Here is a 27,084-nt window from a genome sequence, read left to right on the forward strand (position 1 = left end):
GTAAGTGAAATACAGGGCAGAAAGTGCCACTTTCTAGCTGCAAGATCTTAGACAAATGTCTTGATCAATCTGAGCCTCACTTTCGCCATCGACAGAATGGGGATATGTGCCTCTTGGGATGGCCTGCCAGGAACCTAGCGCGCCTCGCTCACTGCTGTGGACGGGCTCTCAGTAAATGCACACTAATGACTGAAAGAGTGCAGTAACTGTGTGCTTAGCACAGTGGCTGGCGGACGATAAGCGTTCATTAAGTGGTAGCTGCTGGCGTTAAAAAGATTAAGAAGTCCTCACTGTGACAAACTCAAGGCTGCTAGACCCAGACGCACCTCACCCGGCAGCTTCTACGTAAACCTGCGCGGTAACCTGCGCTTGCGCATAAGCACTTTCCTCCACCTTCTCTAGCGTGAGGGCCAGTGGGGCGGGCCTCCGCCGCTGCGCGACAGGTCCAGAGGGGAGGATCGAGGAAGGGGCGTGGCTTAGCTAGCTGGTCCCCGGCCACCTTCTTCCGGGCTCCGCCAGCTGCGCGCGCATCCTCCTCCCCCTTCTTTTGTGGTCCGGCCCATTGCGAGGGTGACAGGAAACCCTGTGCAGGGAGGGCCGCCATCTTGGACCTGCCCGAGGAAGATCCTGAGGGAGCCGCTGGAGCAGTCGCCGCTGCCACCGCTACTGCCGCCAGCGAGTCTGCACCTCCTCGGCCACCTCGCTACCTTCCGGGGCCTCGGCCGGCCGCCCCCGCCCCTCTCCGGCTGTGCCCGCACTCCTCTTCCTCGTCCTGACGCCCCCCCCTCCCGCCCGGAAAGCTGCCCAGCCACCAGCAACCCCCCAGGTAACCCAGGCCTTCCGCAGTGTCCGGCCGGCCGAGGCCTCGTCGCCCGGCTCTCCGCGGGCCGAGGGTGGGGACGACGGAGAGCCGGGGCCGCGGGCAGGCGGGCAGGCGGGCGGGCGGCGCCGCAGGGCAGGCCCTGTCAGGCCGCGACGGGCCGGGGGTCGCCGTGGGCGCCGCAGGGTAGGCCCTGTCAGGCCGCGGCGGGCCGGGGGTCGCGGTGGGCGCCGCGGGGCCCGGCCCGCCGGGACTGCCCGGCGGGGGCGAGGATGTCCCCGCGCTGCGCCCGCCGGAGCCGCCGGTCCTCCCCGCCTCGCCGAGAGCTTCCAGGCGTGCAGGGAAGGGTGTGTTCGGCCTCGCCTTCCCCGCCTCCTTGGCCGGACGGGGCTGCTCGGCCTCTTCGCAGGCCCCTCTCTCCGGGCTGCCGTTCCGGCGGCTGCGGACCACCCCCGCGAAGTGGACCGGCCGAGCCGCGCGGCCTGGCAGCCCCGGAGCCCCCGACGTGGCAGTCCCGTCCCGTAGGCCGCGTCTGGCCCCGAGTACAAAAGGCAGCCGCACGCCGGCCTCTTGGGCTGGCGCCGGCGTCCTTGCGCCGTGGGTGGACCGCCTCTGGACTCGGGCTGGAGGAGGAAGGGGTCTGTGCTCTCTAGGTCCCGGCCTGGGTACGGCCCCTAAGGCCCGAGACCTGCTCTAAGGCCGCGAGCCCGGATTACTTCCAGACATGATGAAGACGACCAAAAGTTTTGGCATTTCTATCATGGAAAAGGAACAACGGGCGTTGTTTCCATGGTTTGCGCTTGACTGTGTGCCAGGCCCAGATTTAGGGGTGTTCGCACCGTTTATCTTGCTTCACGCCGCTTTTGGTGGTAAGTCGAGTTATCTCCGTTTTACGAGTGAGGAAACTGAGGCGTGAAGTTGTGCTGTGGCTGGTTAACGGCGGCGCGTGCGAACCGGCCGCCCCCTGCGCTGTGGCCGGTGCTGCCTGCGTACAGGTGAGGCCGGGGCCGCAACCTGCCCGGCTGAAAGTGGCCGCAGCCTCATTCCTTCCTCCTGTTGTTCCTGCGATGACAGCGGGTCGCTCCTTATAAACCAAAGCCTGCCGCGTTAGGCACTGCACTGCCCGTGCTCACACTCCCAGCTGCAGATGAGAGCTGGCAGCTTTCTAGTTTATATTTGAAGAAAAACCTGAGGTTCCCAGAGGCCACGTTTTCTTTCCGGGTGGCCCCACAGCAAGTGTCCGAGCCCAGATTTGACCTCTTGCAAAGTTTATTGCTCATTTCATTATCACAATTGCTTTTTTTTAGGTGTGGTTATTAAGGGCAAACTTAACCTTGCCCTAATTTAGCTCCCACTCCTCCTTCCCTTTAAGACTTCCCAAAATTTTTTCTCAGTATTTTGCTTATACACTTTTACTTGGTTACGCCTTGAGGGATGTCATATGTCATACACTTCAACTTCCTAGTTAATGACCATAAGCAAGTTACTTAACGTCTTAGACTCGGGGTTCTTATCTATCCAGGGGATAATAGTAACTATGTTTTTGAGTTGTGAGGATTAAATGGGATTTAAAACTTCATAGCATTTTACTTGATTTATAGTTAGATCTCATTGCCTGTACCAGTGTCAGGCATGTAGCGACTGTTTAATATTTGTTGAGTAAAGGAGAGGAAGGAGCATGACTGGAGAGCTGTAGATTTTGACCAGAGCCTTAATCTTAGCTTTCCTTTAGTAGTTTATGATGATGGATATATCACTTCTCTGAGCTGGTTTCCTATCTGTAAAATGAGTTTTAGGATTAACGATTACTTAAAAAATAGCTGGCATATATTAGGCACTCAGTAAATGGCAGTTATTTAAAAGATGTAAAACCTTAGATTTGAATAACCTAAAAGGTTCCTTGGAATTTTTGTTGTATTTCTGAAAGTTTTTGCTCTTTCTACTTTATGTTAAACTTCATGGTTGGTATGTACTTCAACTATTCAACAGAATTTGGGTTGTTCTTACAACTGATTTTTATCAGTATTAAGTATCTTTGCATAACCTTAGTAAGATATTGTACTTGGAGGAGCCTTTGGTTAAGGCAACTAAACAAGGGCTGTTGAGAGGTGCTTCATTTTTTTAGATAATTGAAACATTTTTATATGGTTAAATGCCAGGCAAAGCTGGAGACAGCACTGTACAAGTAGAGGTATCAGACATGTTCTTTACTTTTTAAATGCTTTTATTCTAGACAGTTTCAAACATACAATGTAAGTAGTATGTTAAGCCTTCGTATACCTAGCAGCCGGTGTCATCAGTGATCAGCAATCTTGTTTCACCTACATTGACCTGTACCCTCTCCACGAAATTATTTTGAAGAAAATCTCACATCATCATTTCATCAGTACAATTTTCACTACTACTAATCCTCTTAACTGCAGTAGTAAGGGCAGGGTTTGATTTATTTTTGTTTTTTGCCTAAGTACATTACTTCTGTGAACAGAGGTGCAGTTTTAGAATGCTTTATTTCCTATTCATAGAATACCATCATAGTTTGCTGAAACAGTCTTGCTGTTGACACGTGAAGAAACTCAAATTTTTTTTCTTATTCACATTACTGATTTGTATAAAGAGTTAACGTGAAATAGCTTGTCAAATGTAAGGTATTGTGGGTTTCGGGGTTTTTTTGGTTATTTTTAAGACGAATTTCAGAAATGGGCGGTTTATTTTCATAGGTTGCTTTATTGTTAAGGAAAGGAAGTTGACCACTCACTTTGATTTGATTAGAATTTTAGAGTGACTACTGAAGTTTTGTGTTCACCTTACTGCAAATCAAGTAGCATTTCACTTGACTAGGCCTATAAGCAAATCAGAATGTTTATGTTCTTGAGTTTCATGAAGGGAGGGACAATGTTTTTGTTTTGTTTTTTAATCATTATTGTTAAATCTAATACAGGCTTTGTGCTTAGTAGATGCTCAGAAATATTTTTATATTGGAATCACAAAAGCAGTCTATCTTGGCTTTGGTTTTTTTAACAAGATATTTTGCATGTTAAAAAAAAACTAATTTCAGCAGTGAGGATTAGAATTTAAAACACCTGAAATATTTAGTGCGTTTTTTTTCCTGTGTTGTCTTGGATTAGTTATGTAAAAATTATACAGTAACATCGTATGTTTTAAGGGGTAGAATAAAATAGCTATATAACAGCTGTGAAAGAATTAGTCAGATACAGTGCATAAGTTAACACAGTAAGAAGCCATACTATAAAAAAAAAAGCAACTGGAAATACCCTTGATTATTGGGGTCTCTTTTGTTTTTTTGAGGCTGATCATATGATTGACTTCATATTATGTTCCCCATATTATTGTTGAATGTGGAAGTGATATTGGAAATATTTTAAATTGGAGTTCTTTTGTTTTGGTTTATTCTTTAATTTGTTTTGTATTAGAATTGTATATAAAATGCTTTTAAAATATAAATATTTAATAGTCCTTTATTTTTCTTCTACTTGGAATATTTTGGAATAGTACGTGCTCATTATACTGTCAGTGCAGGGATGGTTAAAGAAAGTTATTAATTTCTCTCTTCCCATGTGTTCATTTTCACAGTTTGATGTGTAGCCTTCTATATCATGTGCATATAGGATTGAGAGTTATGTATGTGTGTTCAAAATGGGCTATGTTTCTGCATCAAACTGCAGCAGGCTATTTTTCACTTAAAATCATAGCTATTATTTCTATAAGTTAATACATATATTTCTAAATGTTTTTAAACTAGATGTATATTGTTTTATATACAGATTTACTTTAGTCATTTCCCTGTTTAGATTGTTTCCAGGTTTTGTTTTTGCTATAAAAATTCTGCATTAAATGCATTTGAACCTGTAACATTGTGGACTGAAGCTTTCATTTCTGTAGACTACTATTAAATGGGTTTCTTTGCCAAAGGGTGATTTGCATTTTTTTTAAAGATACTAAAATATATACTGATTACTTCCCCAAAATGTGTGGTTATTCACAAACAAAATGTATGAAAGTGCCTACATTCACATCTCTGTCTGCACTTAAAAACTGGCCGTATATGTGTTTGTACAATGTTATTTGGAAAGGTGTCTGATTCAGTTTATGAAGACCATGTATTCTATTTTTGATGGCAACAGTAATTATGTTTCATATGTATTTAGCAACCATTTATTGATATGTGTTGACCAGGAAAAACCTCTGTAATTTTGTTAAAAGCACGTTGAAGCATTTTACGCAATAGCAAACTCCATTTAAAAAAATGTATTTCTCACCTTAAACAGTGGTATGTTTCATGTTCAAGAGATGAGCTTGCAAAATCTTGCTAAAGCAGTATTAAACATAGTTAATATTTAAAACAGGCAACACAAGTATTAGTGGTAAGTTATGTATGTAGTAAACATTTTTCCTGACAGCCAGGAAGTTTTGAATTAAATTTTACATCATTGATAGTAAAACTATTACCCTAATTTTTTAGTATACGGTAAGTCCCCAGCTACAAACATCCTACTTACATACAACTTGTACTTACAAACAGAAAGCCATAAGGGCTGTTGGCATTCAACTGCAGTTGGACATCAGTGAAAATTACTGGACCCCCATGGCAAAGAACTAACCAGTGAAAACCTAATTGAACTAGAGAAGCAGATGATAGCATTTAGGGAAGAAACCAGGGACCTTAGAAACTCCAAACTGCAAAAGTTAGCTGATGTTTTTCGTCTCATTGAAGCAGGAATGGCAAAGTTAGAGGAGAAAGATCCTGATGCAGAGAGGTTCACCAAAGTTTACTGTACAGTTACCAAAGGCCTGTGATGCTACAGGGCCATTTATGATGAGAATAAGAAAAGCTCTGTACAAACCTCCTTTGGTGCCTATTTCAAGAAACTGACTCCAGCCTGACATGTGGCGGTGTAGTGGATGGAACATTGACCTGGGACACTGAGGTCCCCAGGTTCAAAACCCTGAGGTCACCAGCTTGAAAATGAGATCAACAGGATCCTCTGGTCGCTAGCTTGAGCCCAAAGGTCGCTGGCTTGAAGCCCAAGGTCGCTGGCTTGAACCCAGTGTTTCTGGATTGGGCAATGGGTCACTGGCTCCGTTGGAGCCCTCCAGTCAAGCACGTATGAGAAGCACGTATGTTCAGTGAACAACTAAACCGATGCAACTATGAGTTGATGCTTCTCTCCTCTCTCTCTCTTTCTTTCTTTTTCTTTTTTTTGTATTTTTTGTATTTTTCTGAAGCTGGAAACGAGGAGAGACAGTCAGACAGACTCCCGCATGCGCCCGACCGGAATCCACCCGGCAGGCCCACCAGGGGCGATGCTCTGTCCCTCTGGGGCGTCGCTCTGCCGTGACCAGAGCCACTCTAGCGCCTGGGGCAGAGGCCAAGGAGCCATCCCCAGCGCCCCGCCATCTTTGCTCCAATGGAGCCTTGGCTGCGGGAGGGGAAGAGAGAGACAGAGAGGAAGGAGGGGGGGTGGTGGAGAAGCAAATGGATGGGCGCTTCTCCTATGTGCCCTGGCTGGGAATCGAACCCAGGGTCCCCGCACGCCAGGCTGACGCTCTACCGCTGAGCCAACCAGCCAGGGCCCTCTCTCTCTCTCTCTTTCCCTTTCTCTCTCTCTCTCTCTCTCTCTCTCGCTCTCTCTCAAAAAAGAACAAGTTTAAAGAACCTATCTCATTTGTAACCCGTGGACTGCCTGTAATTATCCTCCACCTTTCATTTTTAGGTTTTGCTTTTATTTTATCAGTCTACAGATATGTGTATCTTTAATAAGCTACCTTAGAAAAATTGGGTTCTTTGGAGTTAGGCCTGGGTTCAAGTTTCAGTTTTGCTATTTCCTAACTTTGTAACACTGGCCAAATTTTGAATTTCTTCAAACATCTGTTTATTCAGTTTTTACATGAACATGATAATGATTTTACAGAGTTGTGCGAATTAAGGAAGAATTATGTAAGATAGTCAATATAGGGAAAAGTGCGGATCATCCCATGGTTTACTCTCAACAAATGTTATTTCCTTTCAGAAACATTTTTTGTTAGGTAGATATCATATGAATTATTATTATAGTATCATTTATCCATATCTACAAGTCCTGATTACAGTGCATCCTCTGATGTAATTACTTAATAATAGTTATTCACAATATTAAATTAGAACCAAGGAAAATCAGAAGGGGAAGAACATGAGAGAAACAGTAATTTATAGGTTACTAACTTATTCTTTTTCCCAAATTTGAATGGGGAAAGAAGAGTAAAAAATCAATTGGTAAGAATCTGAGAGGAGTGCAAGTTAAGATGTTAAAATCTTTATATTGTTTTCATATTGAGAATTTTTTTCCCGTGTGTTTTGGGTCTGGTTTAGATATGTAGTGAATAATTTAGACCAATTTTTGCCTCAGGACCATGTTCATTTTTAAATGTTTTGAGTCCCCAGTATCTGGAAAAAGGGAATTAGGATAATGATCAGAATCAGAGTTACTCTACTAGAAAAACCCCATTTCCTGAAAGAACTGGTTAAGGGAGTTTTCTGTGATGTGGAAGACTGATTTTAAATGTGTTACAAAGTGTCAAGCTGGAATAGGGAGCAGCCGGGCATCTGCTTTTGTTGAATATAGTTCATATGGCTAAGAGAGGAAACTATTCTTGTATGAAGTGATTGTCCAATAATTGACACTTTCCCCTTCCCTGATAACAATAATTCACTTATTTTACACACATACTTTTTCTACATTTTTGTTTTATTAGTTATATAGAAATTTTATTGGAAATGTGATATATAGGAAAGTGTTAATTCAGTAAATAAATTTTTCCAATCACACCAAATGCATATAGCTTGTGTAATGAGGCATTTGGCCAAAAACAATACAAATCAAATGAAAAAATTACTGAAAATTAAATTTTTAAAAATGAGGGTTAAACCTTCATCTATAAAGAATTTTTATCTTTGCTTAAACTGAAAACTGGTTTGAGAATAATTTTATTGGAACTTTAACCAGTATTCATTAGACTTTACCTTTCTCTAGCACTGTGATGTCACCAGCAGTGTCTGTCACATTCAAGGCATTCATTTGAATAAATTGCAGAGTTTTTTAAGTTATTAAAAGTAGGAACTAAATTAGAATCCTTCAGATTAAGTCTGTCTGAAGTTAAGGAATGAATTGTGGTCTTTTGACATATATAGAATCTAATATATAAATTTTCAATTTTACAACCACAGCTAGTATTTTATGATATTCTCTCAGCTCTTAAAATTACATAGCAGACATTTGCTATATTGTTAATCTTCAAATTCTACATTAGGTAATTTGAACCATATGAATTGCCAAAGATTGTGTATGTGTGTGTGTTTGTTTTTCTGAAGTTGGAAACGGGGAGGCAGTCAGACAGACTCTCGCATGTGCCCACACCCACCGGGGGGCGATGCTCTGCCCATCTGGGTGTTGCTCTGTTGCAACCAGAGCCATTCTAGCGCCTGAGGCAGAGGCCACAGAGCCATCCTCAGCGTCTGGGCCAACTTTGCTCCAATGGAGACTTGGCTGCGGGAGGGGAAGAGAGAGACAGAGAGGAAGGAGAGGGGGAGGGGTGGAGAAGCAGATGGGCGCTTCTCCTGTGTGCCCTGGCTGGGAATCGAACCCGGGACTCCTGCACACCAGGCTGACGCTCTACCTCTGAGCCAACTGGCCAGGGCCAACTTTTTTTTTTTTTTTTTTTTTAGAGAGACAGACAGACAGGAACGGAGAGATGAGAAGCATCAATCATTAGTTTTTGTTGCGCATTGCGACACCTTAGTTGTTCGATTGCTTTCTCATATGTGACTTGACCGTGGGCCTTCAGCAGACCGAGTAACCCAGCGACCTTGGGTCCAAGCTGGTGAGCTTTTGCTCAAACCAGATGAGCCCGCGCTCAAGCTGGCGACCTCGGGGTCTCGAACCTGAGTCCTTGGCACCCCAGTCCGACGCTCTATCCACTGCGCCACCACCTGGTCAGGCCAAAGATTGACTTAAAAAAAACACAACTAGGCCCTGGCCGGTAGGCTCAGTGGTAGAGCGTCGGCCTGGCGTGCAAGGGGTCCCGGGTTCGATTCCCGGCCAAGGCACACAGGAGAAGCGCCCATCTGCTTCTCCACCCCTCCCCCTCCCCTTCCTCTCTGTCTCTCTCTTCCCCTCCTGCAGCGAGGCTCCATTGGAGCAAGGATAGCCCGGGTGCTGGGGATGGCTCCTTGGCCTTGCCCCAGGCGCTAGAGTGGCTCTGGGCAGAGCAACGCCCCGGAGGAACAGAGCATCGCCCCCTGGTGGGCGTGCCGGGTGGATCCCGGTCAGGCGCATGCGGGAGTCTGTCTGACTGTCTCTCCCAGTTTCCAGCTTCGGAAAAATACAAAAAAAAACACAACTACAAGAGCAACAATTTTGTGTGGTTCTATCTTTTTTTTTTTTTTTTTTAAAGAACATTTTATTAATTTGGGCTAGGCGTGCAGAGAGATTTTTTTTTTTTTTTTTTTTTTTTACAGAGGCAGAGATAGGGACAGACAGGAACGGAGAGAGATGAGAAGCATCAATTATTAATTTTTTGTTGTGTGTTGCGACTTCTTTGTTGTTCATTGATTGCTTTCTCATATGTGCCTTGACTGCGGGCCTTCAGCAGACCGAGTAACCCCTTGCTGGAGCCAGTAACCTTGGGTCCAAGCTGGTGAGCTTTTTTTTGCTCAAGCCAGATATGCCCGCGCTCAAGCTGGTGACCTCGGGGTCTCGAACCTGGGTCCTTCTGCATCCCAGTCCGACGCTCTATCCACTGCGCCACCTACCTGGTCAGGCTGTGGTTCTATCTTAATCTGACATTAATTTGGAAATAATGATGACTCTTTCTTTGGATGCTATACTAACCATTTATTTAAAATAGAGTAAAAAAAGTTGCATTGTGGCCCTAGCCAAGTATCTTGGTTAGAGCTTCCCAACATGCGGACAGGAGGTGTTACACGGGTTCAGTCCCTAGGCACATCAAAGAGTCAACAATGATGGTAGAAATAAGTGGAACAACACACTGATGTTTCTCTTTGTGCCTCTCCCTTCCTCTCTCTAAAAATCAATAAATAAAAACTTTAAGAAAAGTTCCGTTGTGTTTATAAGTTACTGGTTTTTTAAAAAACATTCTGTCATTTAAAAAAAATCAGAAAATTCTGAACAAGTAGGCCATCAGTAATTCAACTAATAGGGATGAGGACTATTTATAATGGGGGGAAAGAGGACTATTTATAATGATGTTTAACTTGAATTTATAAAGATTTCTTTGTTTAACATTTTTCAGAGCAACATTTCTTATTCCTAACATGAAATGTTGGAATTGTTTTGATGTAAACGATTTCTTAAATTTCTTTGGATAATACATGAGAATGGTAAAGCAGTGTTCATCCATGAACATTTGTGCATTTGATCAGTTTGGGAAATGCAGATTTACTTCGATTTATTGGAATCAATATTTTGTTGATAATCAGTGTACTTTTTTTATGTATTTGTAAAGGATGGCAATGATCAGTTTGGATAAATTTGTATATACTTTTACACTGAAGTAACACAGTTTTCTTTGTTTTTAGTGCCACCATGGCAACTGCACCATACAACTACTCTTACATCTTTAAATATATTATTATTGGTAAGTTTATTTGCTTGGCACTCTAGTTCTCAAAGAAGGTTAATGTGCAAAATATGTATTTATATACCAATACTTAAATACCATTCCAAAAGAAGTGGATGGTTTTCTCAGTACAAAATAAAGCTCCTTTGAGAAGATTTATTTTTGCATTGACAATGTATCCTTTGCATTGTGGCTCTGGATACTTTTATACAATGCCAGGTGCCTTTGAAGTGATGCTAGTTGTCTTGAGGGCTACTTGAAAGTTTTTTAATACTGGAAATAAAATTAATTTCCTAGGACTGTTGTTACAGTCCAAATATATCATGAAAGTCCTGGAAAACATTGATTCAGAATAATTGTATAATAGACATAAAATGCAATATTAGTGGTTTTCCCCTTAAGTTTCCAGATTTTGCTCAAATTAAGACTGTTGTTTATCCAAGTATGGTTGTCAGAGTCCAGTTGAAAGTACATATACTTTTCAGTTAATTCATCACATGAGAAGAGTTTGGTTTAATGTTGAGCTTCTGTTGACTATATTGCAATGCTTTTTCCCTCACCAGCGATTAAATTGTGGTAATACAGAGGCGACACTGTTCTGTTACGGTTTTCATGCAGTGTACATTTTTTTGTGTGTGGAATTATGCGCAAAAAAAAAAAAAAGTGAGATAAGATGGGATCTAGTGAAATCAGGCTCCCAAAACTTACTTTTGGTTGTTATATGTTGCTGCCCTATTTGTCACTCCTTAGGAGTCTTGCTTCTATGCACAGTTAAGGGAAGGATCAATATAAAACTTTGAAACTGCTCAAAGTAGAAAACAAGATTACAACAGTTTCTCTATTAAATTGCACTTCCCATCTGGTGGCGATTAACATAATTTATAACCAAATTTTATCACTGCTGAAAGTTGGGAATAGTGAATTTGTACATCACAGTGAAAACTGACCTGTAGGATCTTTTGAACTCTTATAAATTAGGGAAATACACCTTTTCTATGTGTCCCAGAAAGTTGTGATAATGTAATGGGTAGAGCAGTCATTACATATAATTATATGAGTGTAAAATTGAGAAATATAATTGCCACTTGAAACTTTTCTTTTTAAACAGGGGACATGGGAGTAGGAAAATCTTGCTTGCTTCATCAATTTACAGAAAAAAAATGTAAGTTTAATAAGTACGGTAAAACAGTAAATTCTTTGTCACTTTTCTACCTTTAAAAGTATCATTTTGGTGTACTTATGCATTTAAATACAACCTTTTCCTATATATCCACTTAGGTCTTTTGGAGTGATTTTATTTTTAAATACATAGGTGCAGATAAGGTAAAGTATACCCATATATAATGTTAATTTTTATGTGCTATATATAATTTTGAGTTGCCTAGATTTTTTGATGGTGTAATTTTAAAAAAATGTATACTGTAATGGCAAATTTAAATCTTTTTATTATTCTCTGACTTCACATTATGGAAATTGCCTTATTGGGAATTTTGCTGCATGTATCATTTGTTGAATATATAATAATAGATTAGAAATACTTAAAATGGAATTCTGTCTTGGGTGGCAGGGGAAGGTACTATTTTATTTTATATAACTGGTGGGCTAAATATAGTTGAAATTGTTCCATACAGTTGAAATTACTTCCATGGCTTTTTTTTTGCTTAGTATAATATACATTATAATAATTGTCTTACTGAATTAGACATATATAACATAAACATATATTAAATGTGATTTTCTTTTAAATATTGATAATATTTTCCAGGATAAAAGTTTGTTTGACTTAATACTTAGAGTACTAAAACCATTGATTTGTTACATGTAAGGATTGTCAGAAGGGTGAATAATATAACCTTGGTATTATGAAGCATTTATTGCAATCTTTATTTTTAATTAGCAGATTCTTTTAGTTCAGGGGTTAGCAAACAAGAGTCTGTAGGTCAAATTCAGTTACTGCCTGTTTTTGTAAAGTTTTATTGGAACACAGCTAGGCCTGTTTTATGTATTGTTTATGACTTTGTTTCACAGTTGAGCACTTGTGAGAGTGACTCTTTGGCCTTTGAAACTTAAAATATTTGTTATTTGGTCATTACAGAAGTTTGCTGACCCCTGTTCTAGTCTATTTCTGTGACTTCTGTTTGTTAGGCTTTTTTTTTTTTTTTTAATTTTTAGTGTTAGCTTTAACCTGTTTATAGCCCAACAAGCATTACTAAATCATTTGAATTATCCAGTGGATTTCCCCCCCCACTGGTCTTAATTTGAAGCTTTCTGGAAGCTGGAATATTATATTATATTTCTTTTCCTCCCTAACAGTTATGGCTGATTGTCCTCACACAATTGGTGTTGAATTTGGTACAAGAATAATTGAAGTTAGTGGCCAAAAAATCAAACTGCAGATATGGGATACAGCAGGACAGGAGAGGTTTAGGGCTGTTACACGAAGCTACTACAGAGGAGCAGCAGGAGCGCTTATGGTGTATGATATCACTAGGTAAGAGATTAATAATTTTTCAACCTTCAAACCAGAAAGAAATCTACTTTAGGCAGTGTGGTTTCTCCTTTATAGATTTAAGCATTCTTTAGTTTATAATTGTGTGACTGTAAATATGCTTATTTGGGTTTTATGGTTCTTCTCTAAATTGCTGTGTGAGACTTGACATAACATGTTGATTTCCTTTTCTGAAAGTGGGTATGACTGAAGAAAAGCTTTAGGAGATGCTGGTGGAGCTGACAGAAGAATACTTTTCTGAAAAGCAGCTTCAGTTGAATTATTTGAGGTGAAATAATATTTTATACCAAACTTTGTTCTTTCCATTTCAGTAGAAAGCAAGCAAGTCTTGAGGTTTTACTCTATTCAGTCTCTAGTATTAAAGTTTACACCTTTTCATAATAAGGCCAAGCAAGGAATTACGGAGTTTTGTTAATTCGGTGTGGTAGATTATAAAAAGATCTTCTGCTTGCATCTGAAGGTGTTTGAGTAATTTAAAAAAAATTTTTTTTTGTCCTGAAATGGACTGAAGCAGCTTCAGGCAGTGAGATTAAATTTATTTCAACTTGTCTATTTCTGGAAACTGAAAGCAAACCAGATCGTAAATGTTTGACTTTGAAAACATAGAAATTGTGCCACTTCATTAAACTCTGTTGTTTGTCCACTGTAAGTTAGAAAATAACTGGATCACCTCTCATATTAATGCAAAGTGCCAGTCTGAAGCATTGTGGCTCGCTCGACTTTTGGGTGATGGGGTAGGAATGAGTGAGTGGGACTAAGTGATAATTAGACCTTCAAACATATTTCCCTTTGGGAAATGCATTATGCGGTTTCCTAGAATTGAGTGATTTCAGGGTTAAGACAGAGTGAAATAGCCTTAATGCTTTTCATATACCCAGGCAGTGATCAGTAGTTTTGTGGGGAGACTATTAACCTGGCCATCTGTACAGGACGTATTTTTATGAGGGATACATTCCCAAAGACTTCACGTAATTCAAAATTTCATGAATTAATAAAATTTAAATATGACAATGTGTACTTACAATATATCAATGTATAGTTGTAGTTCATTTTGCTTTGTGTGTGTGTGTGTGTTTCCCCAGCTTTATTGATATGAAATTGACATATAACATGATATAAGTTTAAGATATACAGTGTGATGATTTGATACTTTTATGGTTTGCTTTTAAGCATAGCAAATACCTTAGGTAAGATGTGTTTCTGTTTCAGTTATCAAAAGTAACTCAAATGGATGAACAAATATGGCATATTCATACAATGGAATAAAATCCAACCATTAAAAGGGAAATAAACATGAAACATGCTGTCCAGTGGCTGGACCTAGAAAACATTTTGCTAAGCGAAAGACACCAGAAACAAAAGGCCACATGTTGTATGCTTCTATTTGTCTGGAATTCCCAGAACAGAATAGGCCAGTGCATAGAGACAAGTGAATTGCCAGGGGATGGGAGTGAGTGCTAATGGGTATGGGGTTTCTTTTTTTGGTGATGAAAATGCTCTAGAATTAGTGGTGATTGTTGCACAGCTTTGTAAATATTCTTAAAGCCACTATATTGTATACTTTAAAATGTTGAGCTTTATGGTATGTTCATTATATCTCAATAAAACTATTTACTGATAAAAAGTACTTTAGCTTTAGCTAGTTTTCTTGACAGTGATACTTCATAGTGACATTGATGTTGCAGCCATGACTCTGTTGTTTTCCCATTTCTTTCCTATTATCAATCCTTGACATTTTGCAAACTTAAAAGTCTGCTTTAATCCCTGGCCAGTTAGCTCAGCAGTAGAGCATCGGCCCAGTGTGTGGAAGTCCTGGGTTCAATTCCCAATCAGGGTACACAGGAGAAGCATCCATCTGCTTCTCCACCCTTCCCCCTCTCCTTTCTCTCTGTCTCTTTCTTCCCCTCCCGCAGCCAAGGCTCCATTGGAGCAAAGTTTGCCCAGGCACTGAGGATGGCTCTGTGTGGCCTCTGCCTCAGGCGCTAGAATGGCTCTGATTGCGGCAGAACGACGCCCCAGATGGGCAGAACATCGCCCCCTGGTGGGCATGCCGGGTGGATCCTGGTCGGGTGCATGCGGGAGTCTGTCTGCCTCCCTGTTTCCAACTTAAGGAAAAAAAAAAAAGCGCCCCTGCTTTAATAATACTTTTTATCCTTGGCATTAACTCTGGTTGTTAACGGAGTACTTTGCTAAATTTACAGCGCAGCTTATCATAGCAGTTGGTTTAGCTCTGTCAGTTGTTTTGTTAGGGATATATTAGCACACTTTTTTTTTGCTCTAGTACCACCAGTTAATGAATATTTAGATACTTCTGTATAGATTTGAAATTATGGTGGTGAACTTAAAATTAATAAAACAATTATCAGAACTATTAGCAAAAGTTATGGTACATGTAAATAATGTTTTTCATGATCTTCATACCATTTACAAAGGATGTGAGGATTTTTCTGTTTACTAAAGGTTCCAGTTTGTAATTCACTCTTGTTGCCAGCTTTGAGATGTTAAAATTCATCAAAATCAGGATAAATATTTTTGGGCTGTGTTAAGGTTTTATGCACGAAATAAGGTATATTTGTTGTGTAAAAGCAAGGTATGCCAGTATTACAGATATTGAGCAGTGATAAGACTTGTGCCTTTTAAAAATATTTGACTATTGTTTACTTAAAATTTTTTAAGCATCAGGAAAGTTATTTTGATTTATGTTACTTTTTTGACACTTAGGTGGTAATTTGTGCATATGATATAGCACAGTAAAAAGAGAGTCTGAGTAAGGAGTTCTTTTCAGTTCCCACTAGGAAAGAATTAAATATTAGGAGTATTGAATTTCATAGGAGCACTGGCAATGAGAGATTATGGAATACACTGTTCACAAGGATGAATTGGAAACACTTTGAGGACCCAATGTGTATAAAGGTCCTAGTAGGCCTGGCTCTGAAATAATTTAAATCTTTGTGGGCTTCTGTTGCTTCACCTGTTAAATAAGTAAGATGGATTAATGTTCTGTGAATCTGTATCAATCAAAAACATTTTTAACTGTCACAATTTTATTATTTTGACCCCTTGTATATGTTTGGTTAACATTATATTCTATATAATATTGTAAATTACTATATTTGAATGTACTTACTATTTCAAGACCTTCTTGACTAGTGCAAATGAGCCTACGAGTTTTTAAACTCTTGCTTGGAGAAAGTGGAGAATTAGGGCTGTTTAAAGCCCATTTAAACTCTTGCTTGGAGAAAGTGGAGAATTAGGGCTGTTTAAAGCCCAGAATGATTTAGCTGCCAATAAATTAGGATAAACTCACTTTCTGAAATGTGGGGACATGAATTTCTAGTCATATGTGTTCAGTGCCTTTTTTAAAAGCCAGTTTTTATGCTGTTATAACTAGCTTGCTCTTTAAGAAAAGGTAGATTTAAAACTTTTTAAATAATTTTTTTTATTTTTTAGTTATAGTTGACATATAATATATTAGTTTCCAGGTGTACAACATAGTGATTAGACACGTAGAGAATTTATGAAGTGATCACTTTGATACATCTCATACCCATCTGACACCATATAGTTACTTTGGTATTACAGACTATATTCCTTATGCTATACTTTGTATCTCCATGACTTTTGATAGCTGTCAATTTGTACGTCCCTCCTTGGAAAGGTGAATTTTATACCAGCATTCTGTATGTAGTATGACTGTCTTGGTTTCTAATTTGAAAAATTTAAAGACAAATGCAAAAAAAGTATGTGTTTGCATTCCACAGCTGCTGTTCTTTAAGGTAACAGTCTAGTCAAAAAGCAAAACTACTTTTTTAGGATCTGTTGATTAAAATCTATATTTTATTTATTGAAGTTTTTTTTTTCTACTGAAATGGCAATTGTATATGGCAGTCACAAATGTAAACTTTAATTTTTGCAGAAGAAGTACATATAACCATTTAAGCAGCTGGTTGACAGATGCAAGGAATCTCACCAATCCAAATACTGTAAGTTAAATGATACCAATCATACAGAAAATTTAAGATCTAAGCTAACCAAAAAAGGGAAGCCATTTGCTATTGGGATTTTTGTATTTGGGTTCTAAAAATGAGAATCATTATTTTATTCTTAAATTGATTGAAGAAAACATTTTTTAAGTACTATTACCCTAGGTGTCACACTTTATACTTGGTTTTTATTCATGTTTGTGGTTAGGAAAAAAACAATGAAAGTTATGAATGGGGTGGTGATCTCATGTGAAGTGAAAGTTGTAAACTATCACTTTAAAAGGGTTCAGTTTTATAAAATGTTACCATTGGAGGAAATGGGGCAAAGTGTATAAAGGATCTCTCTGCAGTATTTCTTAGAACTGCATGTGAATCTACAATTAATAAAATTTTAATTAAAAAGTTATGCATGCTTTAAAAAATTAGCTTCTTAGCCAGACTGAGAAAATACTGAGAGTTTTAAAGGCCAGCCACTATGCTAGTCTCTGTAGTATAGAAAGATAAATGTGGGTCCTAGCAGGGAGATTACTTGTGAAAATACAAATAATTAGGCTGAAAAGTAGAGTAAAATATGAGTTAGAATAGAGTGACTAGTGTCTTAGTAGGGGCCCAGGATGAGCAGTGCCATCTGGAGAAACTGGCTTGACAGAGGAGGTCAGTAAGGTTTCAGTAAATGCTATTGAGGGTATTCCATGGACAAGTGAGGAAAGGCACCGGGCTGTGACCCAACTCTGAGCAACAAGGCCTGTGTCTCACTTAGCGTTGCACCTAGTAGAGGCCTGGTCCAGTAAATAATGTCATCAGTGGTAACATTGGCTTTTATCAGGGAACAGCAGTGCATCATATTGAGAGTCAGTTAACATGATTTGCCTAATATGATGGGGACCATGCCTAGAACTTGCATATCTTTCATCACATTAAATTTACTGTAGGTTTATATGCAAACCTGTAGGTGAATGTTCGTAGCAGCTTTATTTGCAATAGCCAAAACTAGAAACAACCTAAATGGCCCTGATAGGTGAATGGTTAAATAATCTGGTACATCCATAGAATGCAACACTCCTCAGTCATACAAAGGAATGAACTATTGATACATGCAGCAACTCAAATGGATCTCAAGGGCATTATGATGAGTAAAAAAAGTCTGTCTCAAAAGATTACATGTTGTATGGTTCCATTTGTAGAACATTCTCAAAAAGAAAATTGTAGAGATAGAGAATAGATTCGTGGTTGCCAGACGTTAGCAATGGGGGTGGAGGGGTGTAAATAGTGTGAGATGACTATAAAGAAGGCAACACAAAGCAGTTCCTTTGTAGCGATGGGGCATTTCTATATCCTGATTGTGAAGATGAATCTATGCCTGCAATAAAGTGGCATAGAACAATTATACACACATGAGAGTGTGAAACTGGTGAAATTGGGATAAGGGCTATAGACTTTTGCCAATGTTAGTGTCCTGGTTTTGAGAGTGTAGTATATATATGTAAGATGCTACTATTGGGGAAGCTTGGTGAAGGGTATATAGGACCTCTCTACTCTTGTAAACTTCTGTGACTCTACAGTTATTTCAGATAAAAAATGTTTTTTAAACACCAAACAAAATTCTCACTGTATAGAGGGTCCTTAGAGGAGTATAATAAAAAATTAGCCCTATATTTCCTGCCTTATTTATGCCTCTTGAAATCTTACCACATCTTAAGAAAGAAAATCTCTTTAAGGTCCAGCTCAGATGTATTTTCTATAGTGTCGTCTTTGATTTTCGTGTGGAAATTACAGTGGTTCCCTTATCCATAGGGGACGTGTTCCAAGACCCCCAGTAGATGCCTGAAATCACAGATAGTACCGAACCCTGTATATATATAAGGTCTACCGGAAAGTTCTGTCCGTTTCTATCCCAAGTTTCCACACGTAAGCACGTTTATTTGGTGCATGTATGCCTCTCTTATTTTTACCACTTAATGTATACATACTGATGTAGCAAATTAACTAAAACAAAGTAACTAAAACAAAGTAGATCCACATTAGTCTTATGTGTGAAGCGATAGTGCACCCATGGCTACTGATAAAGTTCATTTACGCCACTGTAATTTTTACGAATTTCAAGGAAGAAATGCTACAGAAGCATGTAGAAATTTATTGAAAGTGTTTGGTGAAGGAATAATACCGACTATCACTTGTTTTTGTCCTTACAAAATTTTTTGAAGGGCAAAAAATTAAAAAATGAAGAAGATATCAAATAAGCACTGGTTCAGTTTTTTGCATCAAAAGATAAAACATTTTTCAAAAATGGGATATACGAATTGCCCTCACGCTGGCAAGAAATCATTAATAATGCAATTATATTATTTAATAAAGTTTATTGACAGTAAGAAAAATTTGTATTTTGTTTTATTCCAAAAACGGACAGAACTTTCCGGTAGACCTTATATTTTTCTTATACACACATACCTGTGATAAAGTATAATATCTAAATTAGGCACCATAAGAGAGTAACGATAATAAAACAGAACTAAAACTGTACCGTAATAAAAGTTATGTGAATGTGCTCTCGCTCGCTCTCTCTCTCTCTAAATATTTTATGTTACTCACCCTTCTTGTGATGATGTGTTGATCACAGGTAACTGAAACCTTGGAAAGTGAAAAACCGTGGATGGGAGGGACTACACTAAACACTTTCTCATTTTGTTGGCAGTATATTTTGTACCTCTGTCTTGTTGGTATGCCTTTCAGAATAAGAAGCATGGTTTAGAAATTCTTTAAAAATTAAAAAAAAAATTTTATTGACTGATTTTAGAAAGAGAGAGGAAAGAAGAGAGAGAAACATTGCTTTGTTGCTTCATTTATTTAAGCATTCATTGGTTGTTTCTTATATGTGCCTTGACCGGGGACTGACTCCACAGTCTTAGTGTGTTGGGATGATGTTCAAATCAACTGAGCCAGCTGGCCAGGGCTGGGTTGGAAATACTTAAGGAACTGGGAGAGGAGTCAGTGCTTCCATTTAGCAGACATTTCTTGTTTTGAGTATCTGTCTTAAAATGGCCCTGTACTAGGCCATTGTAATGTTACTAGTCTTGATATTTAGAAAAAGGACTGATTTTTTTTAAGCATCATTATCTTAGCCTTTAAAAGACCAGTGGATTGTATATGAAAACTTCTTTCCTTCCTCAGTAGTCAGTTGTCCACACTGAGTGGGGAATGCTTGCGTTTGTTAGAGTACTTAACTGTACTTAATCAAGGTTTACATTCAAGTCAAAAGTTTATTGGACACCATTTTTTTGGAAGTGGGTGAGCCAAGGGCTGTACTTAGACATGAAAAAAAGTGAATGGTGGAGATTCCATTTAGTTGAAACTATCCATTCCTAAAGTACCCATGTTTGGATTAGCACATGTTTGGAAGGGGGAAGGAGGGTATACCAGTTGGTGTCACATAAATATATATAGTATTTAGATAGAGACAGTAGTATATCTATAAAGCTGTATCCCCTGTCATAGAAAAACCCTGTTTCCCCAAGGTTTCATACTTTTCCTTAGAACTTTTCAGAGCTGCCTTTAACTTTGGCCTAACTTCACTTGAATAAAATTATTCCAAAGTGGATATATTGTAGTCGTGTGATATTTTACCTTGGATTTGAACTCACTGCTTATGTCTCCTATTGCCCCTCCTCCCCCCATGGATACAGGGAGATTTGGTATCAGCTGCTACAAACTTAGTCCTGCCTAAGGACAGTGTGGGACAGAATAGTATCTGTCTGAGATCACAGTTTGGGTGTTCTGCCTGGGTTCTAATGTCCTCCTACCACTAACTTGCTAACTGACCTTTGATTCTTTGCCTTGAGCCTTTATTTCCTTACCTGTAGCAGGAAGGTAATTTCCTTACCTGTAGTGGGAAGGAATTAACCCTTCAAGTAGTGAATTTTTTTCATGCTCGCTCACCCCCGGGAGTTTTTTTTCTTCAAAAAATGAAATTGATTCTAGTTACAGTTTTATTAACTTAAAATCATGGTTGTTTGATAACCAATTTATAGAAACAAGAAGAACATACATTTACCTTTTTTTAATGTTGCCTTAACATATTTTTAAAATAAATCGATCATACTCTGGTCAGGAGGCACGAGGATGTGCATGAACGTTTGTACTACTCAGCGTTAAACTAGTAGTTAAAACATCTAAGGGTCCAGAAACTTTGAAATCTGATGAAAACCACAAATCTTCTCTTCAGGGACTGTCCTTTTTTTTTTTTACATTTTGTGCTTAATTTCACGATTCCCCCAGAGCTTGTTCATGTGACCTCACTCAGATAAGTCATCATCTTTGGCCTAGTGTGCCTCGGGCTGTCTTGTTTTTGAATGGCTGGTGAGCTAAAACTTTTTTACATTTATAAACCATTGTTTTAAAAAAAGAAAGAGAAAATAAGCACAAAGAGACCACAATATGGAACTCAGAAACCTGTAACTAAATCCTCTCTGCCCCTTATGGGAGGGTTTGTGAACCCCTGATCTAGGAGATCGCTGAGATCCCTCTTCATGCTAATGGCTTCATGATTCTGTAGTCCTGTCTGGTGGATAATGGCTAGTACTTGTTTTCCACTTTAGGCCTAAGGTTTTTTCTATCAAATTTTTGGATTTCAGAATTTTTATGGTTGATTTAAATGGTTGCTTTTGAATGCCCTGGCCAGATAGCTTGGTTGGTTAGAGCATCATTCCGAAACGCAGAGGTTGCTGGTTTGATACCCAGGCAGGGCACAGATAAGAACAGATGTTCCTGTCTTCTCTCCTGCTCTCTCCCTTCCTCTCTCAAATAAATAAAACAAACATTAAAAAATAAATAAATGGTTGTTTTTGTCTTAAGATATCTTTCTTTTGGTCACACATTAGGTAATAATTCTCATAGGAAATAAAGCAGATTTGGAGGCACAGAGAGATGTTACATATGAAGAAGCCAAACAGTTTGCTGAAGAAAATGGTGGGTTTCTTTTAATGGCATTTTGGGGGCTCACACTGGGAGAGAATTGCTAAGAATTTTGATTCTGCAGATTGACAATTATATTTTTTAATGCAAACTACTCAGATATGTGTGTATATGTGTTACGGGGGGTAGTACAGTTGTTCCCTTCACCTCACTCATATTCTGTCATAAAATACTGAGAGCTGATGGGAAACTTTTATCTAGGTGTTGCTAAAGAGAATGCCCTTATGAGGTAATTTGAAATATCCTAATCGTAGTTTGAATTTTATTTTTAGGCTTATTGTTCCTTGAAGCAAGTGCAAAAACGTAAGTATGGCTAAAATTAGATCATTTTCAGTTATATTCAAATTTCTCAAAGTAGAGCCATATATATGAAAAATGTATAATGTATATACACAGTTGACCCTTGAATAACATGAATACATGGGTGTGAATTGCGTGGGTCCAGTCATACAAGGATTTTTTTAAATTGACCTGTGTAGTTCAGTTGACCCGCACAGTTGAAACCCGCTTTGTTCAAGGGTCAGTTCCATCGCTGGGAATTTACATTTCGGAAGATTTTTGATTGCTAGGGAGGTCAGTGCCCTTAACCCCCCCCCCCCTTGCGTTGTTCAAGGGTCACTTGTACCTAAAATGTATAATATATAAGTGCATAATGCTTATGGCTAGAGGAACAGTAAGCAACCTTTTGCTTCCTGTTAGACATTTCAAAATGATAGTTTTTATTATTTTACCAAAAAGATTTTACTTGATAATGCCCACTGGTAATCCATTTTAAGTGAAATTGTGTAAACATTTCAGAAATGTTTGACTTTGACAACTGAGGTTGAGTTTGGCATTGTGGACTCAAGATTAATCTGTTTAATACTTCTGATCATGGTAAAAACCATGACTAAGGAAAGGCAGTCCCTGGGCTATGGATGAGATAGGATCTGTAGGTTTGTTCTTAAATTGAATCTATATGTAAGCTGGAACAGGTACATTTACCTATTAAATGCAATTTAGGTGTTTGTCTTAACATAGTATTTATTTTTCCTTTCCTGTGCATATAAATACTTACACATTTTCAAACCTACAAAACCTGTCTTGTTCATAATTTGGGGAGTGCCTGTACTTGGTGTTTAAGAGTAATTAGAAGCATAATTAACATTTGTTATCCCATGTCCATTTTTGAACCCCCAGGACTCTCATCACAGTTCTTGATATATTAGGCCAAAAATGTTTGTGTTGGTAAGAAGCTAGCTCCATTTTGTTTACCTGTATTGTTAGTTCTAAGAAAATTGAAGTGTGGACATGACGAAGCATGAACATGTCGCCGTAACATGATAGAAACAGTACATTTCATGCTTGGCTAATCAGACTTGTACAAATTAGAGAATCATATTTGCATGTTTGGAGATTTTATTTCTGTTTGGAATACCCTCTATTATTACAAAAATAGCCTATCTTAACTGTCAGATGTTAAATGTACTAGCATTCTAATAATTAGAATACATACAGTTATCCAAATAGGGTTTGTAGAAACAGCTCAGTATTGTGTTTACATGCTTTCCACAGAAAATATTTTCCCATCTTGTTACCTTGGCTCAGTCTTCTGGTAATCTCTTATTAGATGACAGGGGCTAAGTTGAAGATAATTATGGCAGTTGACCAAAGGGTCACAAAAGGTCAGTGTATGATGTGTCTTGTCTTTTGTAGAAAACTGGTTCTCAAGTAAAGTTGTGAATTGTCTCTTAGGGGAGAGAACGTAGAAGATGCTTTCCTTGAGGCTGCCAAGAAAATCTATCAGAACATTCAGGATGGAAGCCTGGATCTGAATGCTGCCGAGTCCGGTGTACAGCACAAACCTTCAGCCCCGCAGGGAGGCCGGCTAACCAGTGAACCTCAGCCCCAGAGAGAAGGCTGTGGCTGCTAGTGACCTCTTTGCCATTGCTCTCATTTGACCTTTCACCTCTGTCTGTTGGAAGCAGTACTTTTTACTGCCTCATTGTCTTCTGTACATCTTACTGGGTTTAATTAAAAAAAAAAGAAAAGAAAAAAACAACTCTGTTGTAAAAACAGTTTAACACAGTACTAAACTGCTAAACAACTAGATGTAATCAGGTTATCAAAGGCAAGTAGAGTAATCTCTCCTGCATGGTAAATCTAGACTTTTTTTCCCCCCCTTGATTGTCCTCATGATAAGTATGTCACCAATACATGATTTAAACTGAGCACTCATGCTGGACTTCATGATTTTTACCCCTCCCTATTTTTGGCAAGGCTTTGTCTCACTGTACGGTTTAATTTGATATATGCCTTTCTCTCCATCTTTAACTGTTCAAGTATGTCTGTTGTAGCCAAGTTTATTGCTGTGAAATGACTTCTGATGATTAGAGAAGGGGTTCTGTAACTGCTTTTGTTTTGTTTTTGTTGGGTAAATTCCCTGTTGTGTGGGTGGCATTTTTCTTGAAGAGGTTTGCTTCTGTCTTAGCCTTGTACAGGGAAAATATCCATTTATCTTTTCTCTTGTGCTTAATTAATAGCTTTATCTTTTTTTACATCATTTTATCCTTTTCTCTTTAGCAGAAAGTAAATATGTATAAAATTTGAAGGAACTGAACTAACAATACATTCTGTGTATATTATTTTAATGAAGAAAATAAATTGATTACTGGCATTGGAACAGTATAAAATACCAGTTTGTACAGTATGACCTATATGTGACCATGTTATTCCCTCCCATTTCACACAGGGAAATAGATACAACTGCAGTTCACAAGTAATACTGGCTCCACCCTTTGGTGCTGGCAGTGTTTGCGGACATTATGCTGGAAAGAGCTCCTAGCGTGAGAAGATTAACACTAGCAGATTCTCTTCCATCTTTGCACTGTGGCTTACCTGCTGATTTTCCTAACTGTTCTTGTGTAATTGACAATGTGCTAACCTGCTTTTCTCTTTTTGTAAACGTTTTGCATTACAGGCTGCATTTCTTGCCTTACTGTATAGAAAAAGGAAAAAGGCTGGGTTTATTATTGCACATTTTAAGCTTTTATACCTTTATCTTGGAATGGTGAGATTAGAACTGGACAGCCAGAACCACAGGTCTGCTGTTAAGGGATTTTAAATTGTGCATTTTTAACACTACAGTGAAATAATTTAAGATATCCCTTGTGTTCTTAGCAGGAGGCGCTATATTTTGTCTGTTGGCATAAGTCGTTTTGTAAAAAGGAAAGTTTCTAACAGTGTTTCAATGTTTGTGCTGATACAAAGTAAGTTTCTACTTTGCACTAGATGGGTTGGCCACTGAAAGTATACAGTATTGCAAGGGAAACAATCTTATTTCTTTAGATAGCAAACATATTTTACCAAGTTCTTTCCTTCTGTTGATTGATTTGAGTTTATGGTTCAGGCTGGGAATTTGGAAGTTATTGAAGTGGAGGATAGGTAAACCTGGGAATACTATATATGAAATGCACTCAGCTCAACTGCTGTGTTTAAAATACACATTTTAAAACCCTCTTTACAGACACTAAAGTAAAAAAAATACACCTTTCTGGGTTGTAAACGTGCTAGTACCAGAGTATTGTATAGTCAATGTTAAATAAAAGCCAAAACTGGAATGTGCATAAAATAGGATTTGGTTAATTTGTGGACTCATCTTTATTTTTGTCTTGAACTTTTTTAAAAACGATTCCTGGAGTAGATTGGTATATTCTGTTAAAGACTTAAAGTGATCCATTTTGCTCACACTGTTGCATAATAAGGGACTCACCCAGGGACCATGACCTGCTGGTGCGTGTATATATTTACTAAGACAAAACAAAACCACCCACCCACCCATTGGGATATAAGGTAGCAATCACAAAGTAAAGACTGCGGCTTGTTTAGGTGCAATACCCTGATTCCCAAAGTTAGTTACAGTGGGTCTTATTGTTTTTGTGACAGATTTATTCAGACTGCTGTACTCTTCATTTGATGTAACAAGATGCTATTAATCTAAATATTTGTAAATAAAGTACCTGTATCTAGATTAAATTAAAATTGTTTGAATTTTTTTTTGAACTCTAGTAGGATTTCATATTTTTCTTCAAGTAAGCAATTATTTAGCATAGGTTACCAGTTTTTACTGCAGAATTGTCCTTATTTGTTGATATTGAAGTCTGTACATGGCATATAAATCCCCATCGCTCAGTGATTTTTTATCTTTGCTTTTGGATCACTTGCATCGTTTCCCCTCACACTTTTCAGTGTGGGATTTGCACATTTGGTACCTGCTGGTGTTCTCCCTTGACTCTAGTTGGGGCCAAATTTTGTATTTGCATGAGTAATCCCCTATAATAAACTTGGGTGCTCAAAACTAGAGGAGCAAATTGCATATTGTAACACTCATGTGCCAGACACTGAGCAAGTATACTTTGGAGAGAATGTGAAATTCTATTAATTCAGGAGAGCTTACTACTACTTGTGTGGTCACCTGCTTCTCTGGGTCACTCATTTGCCCTTCCACCTATGAGGAGGCCTTCCTGATTAGTAATTGGTGCCTAGTACTTTTATGCATTAGACATTCCACAATGTTCAAGTATTTTCCACAGATAAAGTGTTTCATGTAACTTTTTTTTTTTTTTTTTTGGTTGATCATATTCACATATTAGAGGTGGTCAAATTTCTTTGGAAACAAGTCTTTTGTAACCAGGTGTTTGCAGACATGAATTACCTCACTCTTTTAATTCCAGAGGACTTGTAAAAGTTTTGAGAACTTTTTTGCCCATACAAGTGTATCCTTTTTTGTGATTGTGTGATTCAGTTCACTACCCTTCCATCCCTATTTATTTGGGAGTATAGGGAGGGTTTATGTGGCAGGTTAGGAAGGTGTTCTAGGCCTGACCTGTGGTGGCACAGTGGATCAAGCGTCGACTGGAACGCTGAGATTGCTGGTTCAAAAACCTGGGTTTGCCTGGTCAAGGCACATATGGGAGTTGATGCTTCCTGCTCCTTCCCCCTTCTCTCTCTCTGTCTCTCTTCTCTACAATGAATAAAAATAATTAAAAAACAAAAAGAACTGGAAAACTTCTTTAAAAAAAAAAAGGTGTTATACCCTCACATTCAGCACATGGATAGAGCAGAAATGTGTCCCTGAAAGATTTTGATAACTGAATAGGCCAGGATTTTAAGCATTTTGTTAAGATTTGTGA

The 27,084-nt window shown here is 38.7% G+C and overlaps 2 protein-coding genes across 2 annotated transcripts in view; one reads left to right on the forward strand and one right to left on the reverse strand.

Annotated features, from left to right (window-relative positions):
- The first annotated feature begins 541 nt into the window (after window positions 1–541).
- On the forward strand, window positions 542–24,587 carry RAB14 (RAB14, member RAS oncogene family). The gene is made up of 8 exons (XM_066256352.1): window positions 542–826; window positions 10,413–10,471; window positions 11,562–11,615; window positions 12,767–12,944; window positions 16,879–16,945; window positions 21,820–21,907; window positions 22,186–22,216; window positions 23,648–24,587. The coding sequence occupies exons 2-8, from the start codon at window positions 10,420–10,422 to the stop codon at window positions 23,823–23,825; spliced, it is 648 nt and encodes a 215-aa protein (XP_066112449.1). The 5' UTR covers window positions 542–826; window positions 10,413–10,419; the 3' UTR covers window positions 23,826–24,587.
- Window positions 24,076–27,084, reverse strand: part of CNTRL (centriolin) — a 93,118-nt gene continuing 90,109 nt past the window's right edge. Inside the window, exon 44 of the mRNA XM_066256344.1 lies at window positions 24,076–26,915. The gene's annotated coding sequence lies outside the window, so the exon portion shown is untranslated. The remainder of the gene's footprint in view (window positions 26,916–27,084) is intronic.

This window comes from Saccopteryx bilineata, chromosome 2 (genome assembly GCF_036850765.1).
Source record: "Saccopteryx bilineata isolate mSacBil1 chromosome 2, mSacBil1_pri_phased_curated, whole genome shotgun sequence".
NCBI lineage: Eukaryota > Metazoa > Chordata > Mammalia > Chiroptera > Emballonuridae > Saccopteryx > Saccopteryx bilineata.

What these genes read in the sequence shown, in the direction of transcription:
- RAB14 (XM_066256352.1), top strand. Translation starts at nt 10,420, where the DNA reads ATGGCAACTGCACCATACAACTACTCTTACATCTTTAAATATATTATT. An exon ending in TCAATTTACAGAAAAAAAAT is followed by an intron (nt 11,616 to 12,766) that starts GTAAGTTTAATA and finishes CCTCCCTAACAG; the next exon opens with TTATGGCTGATTGTCCTCAC. An exon ending in CTTGAAGCAAGTGCAAAAAC is followed by an intron (nt 22,217 to 23,647) that starts GTAAGTATGGCT and finishes ATTGTCTCTTAG; the next exon opens with GGGAGAGAACGTAGAAGATG.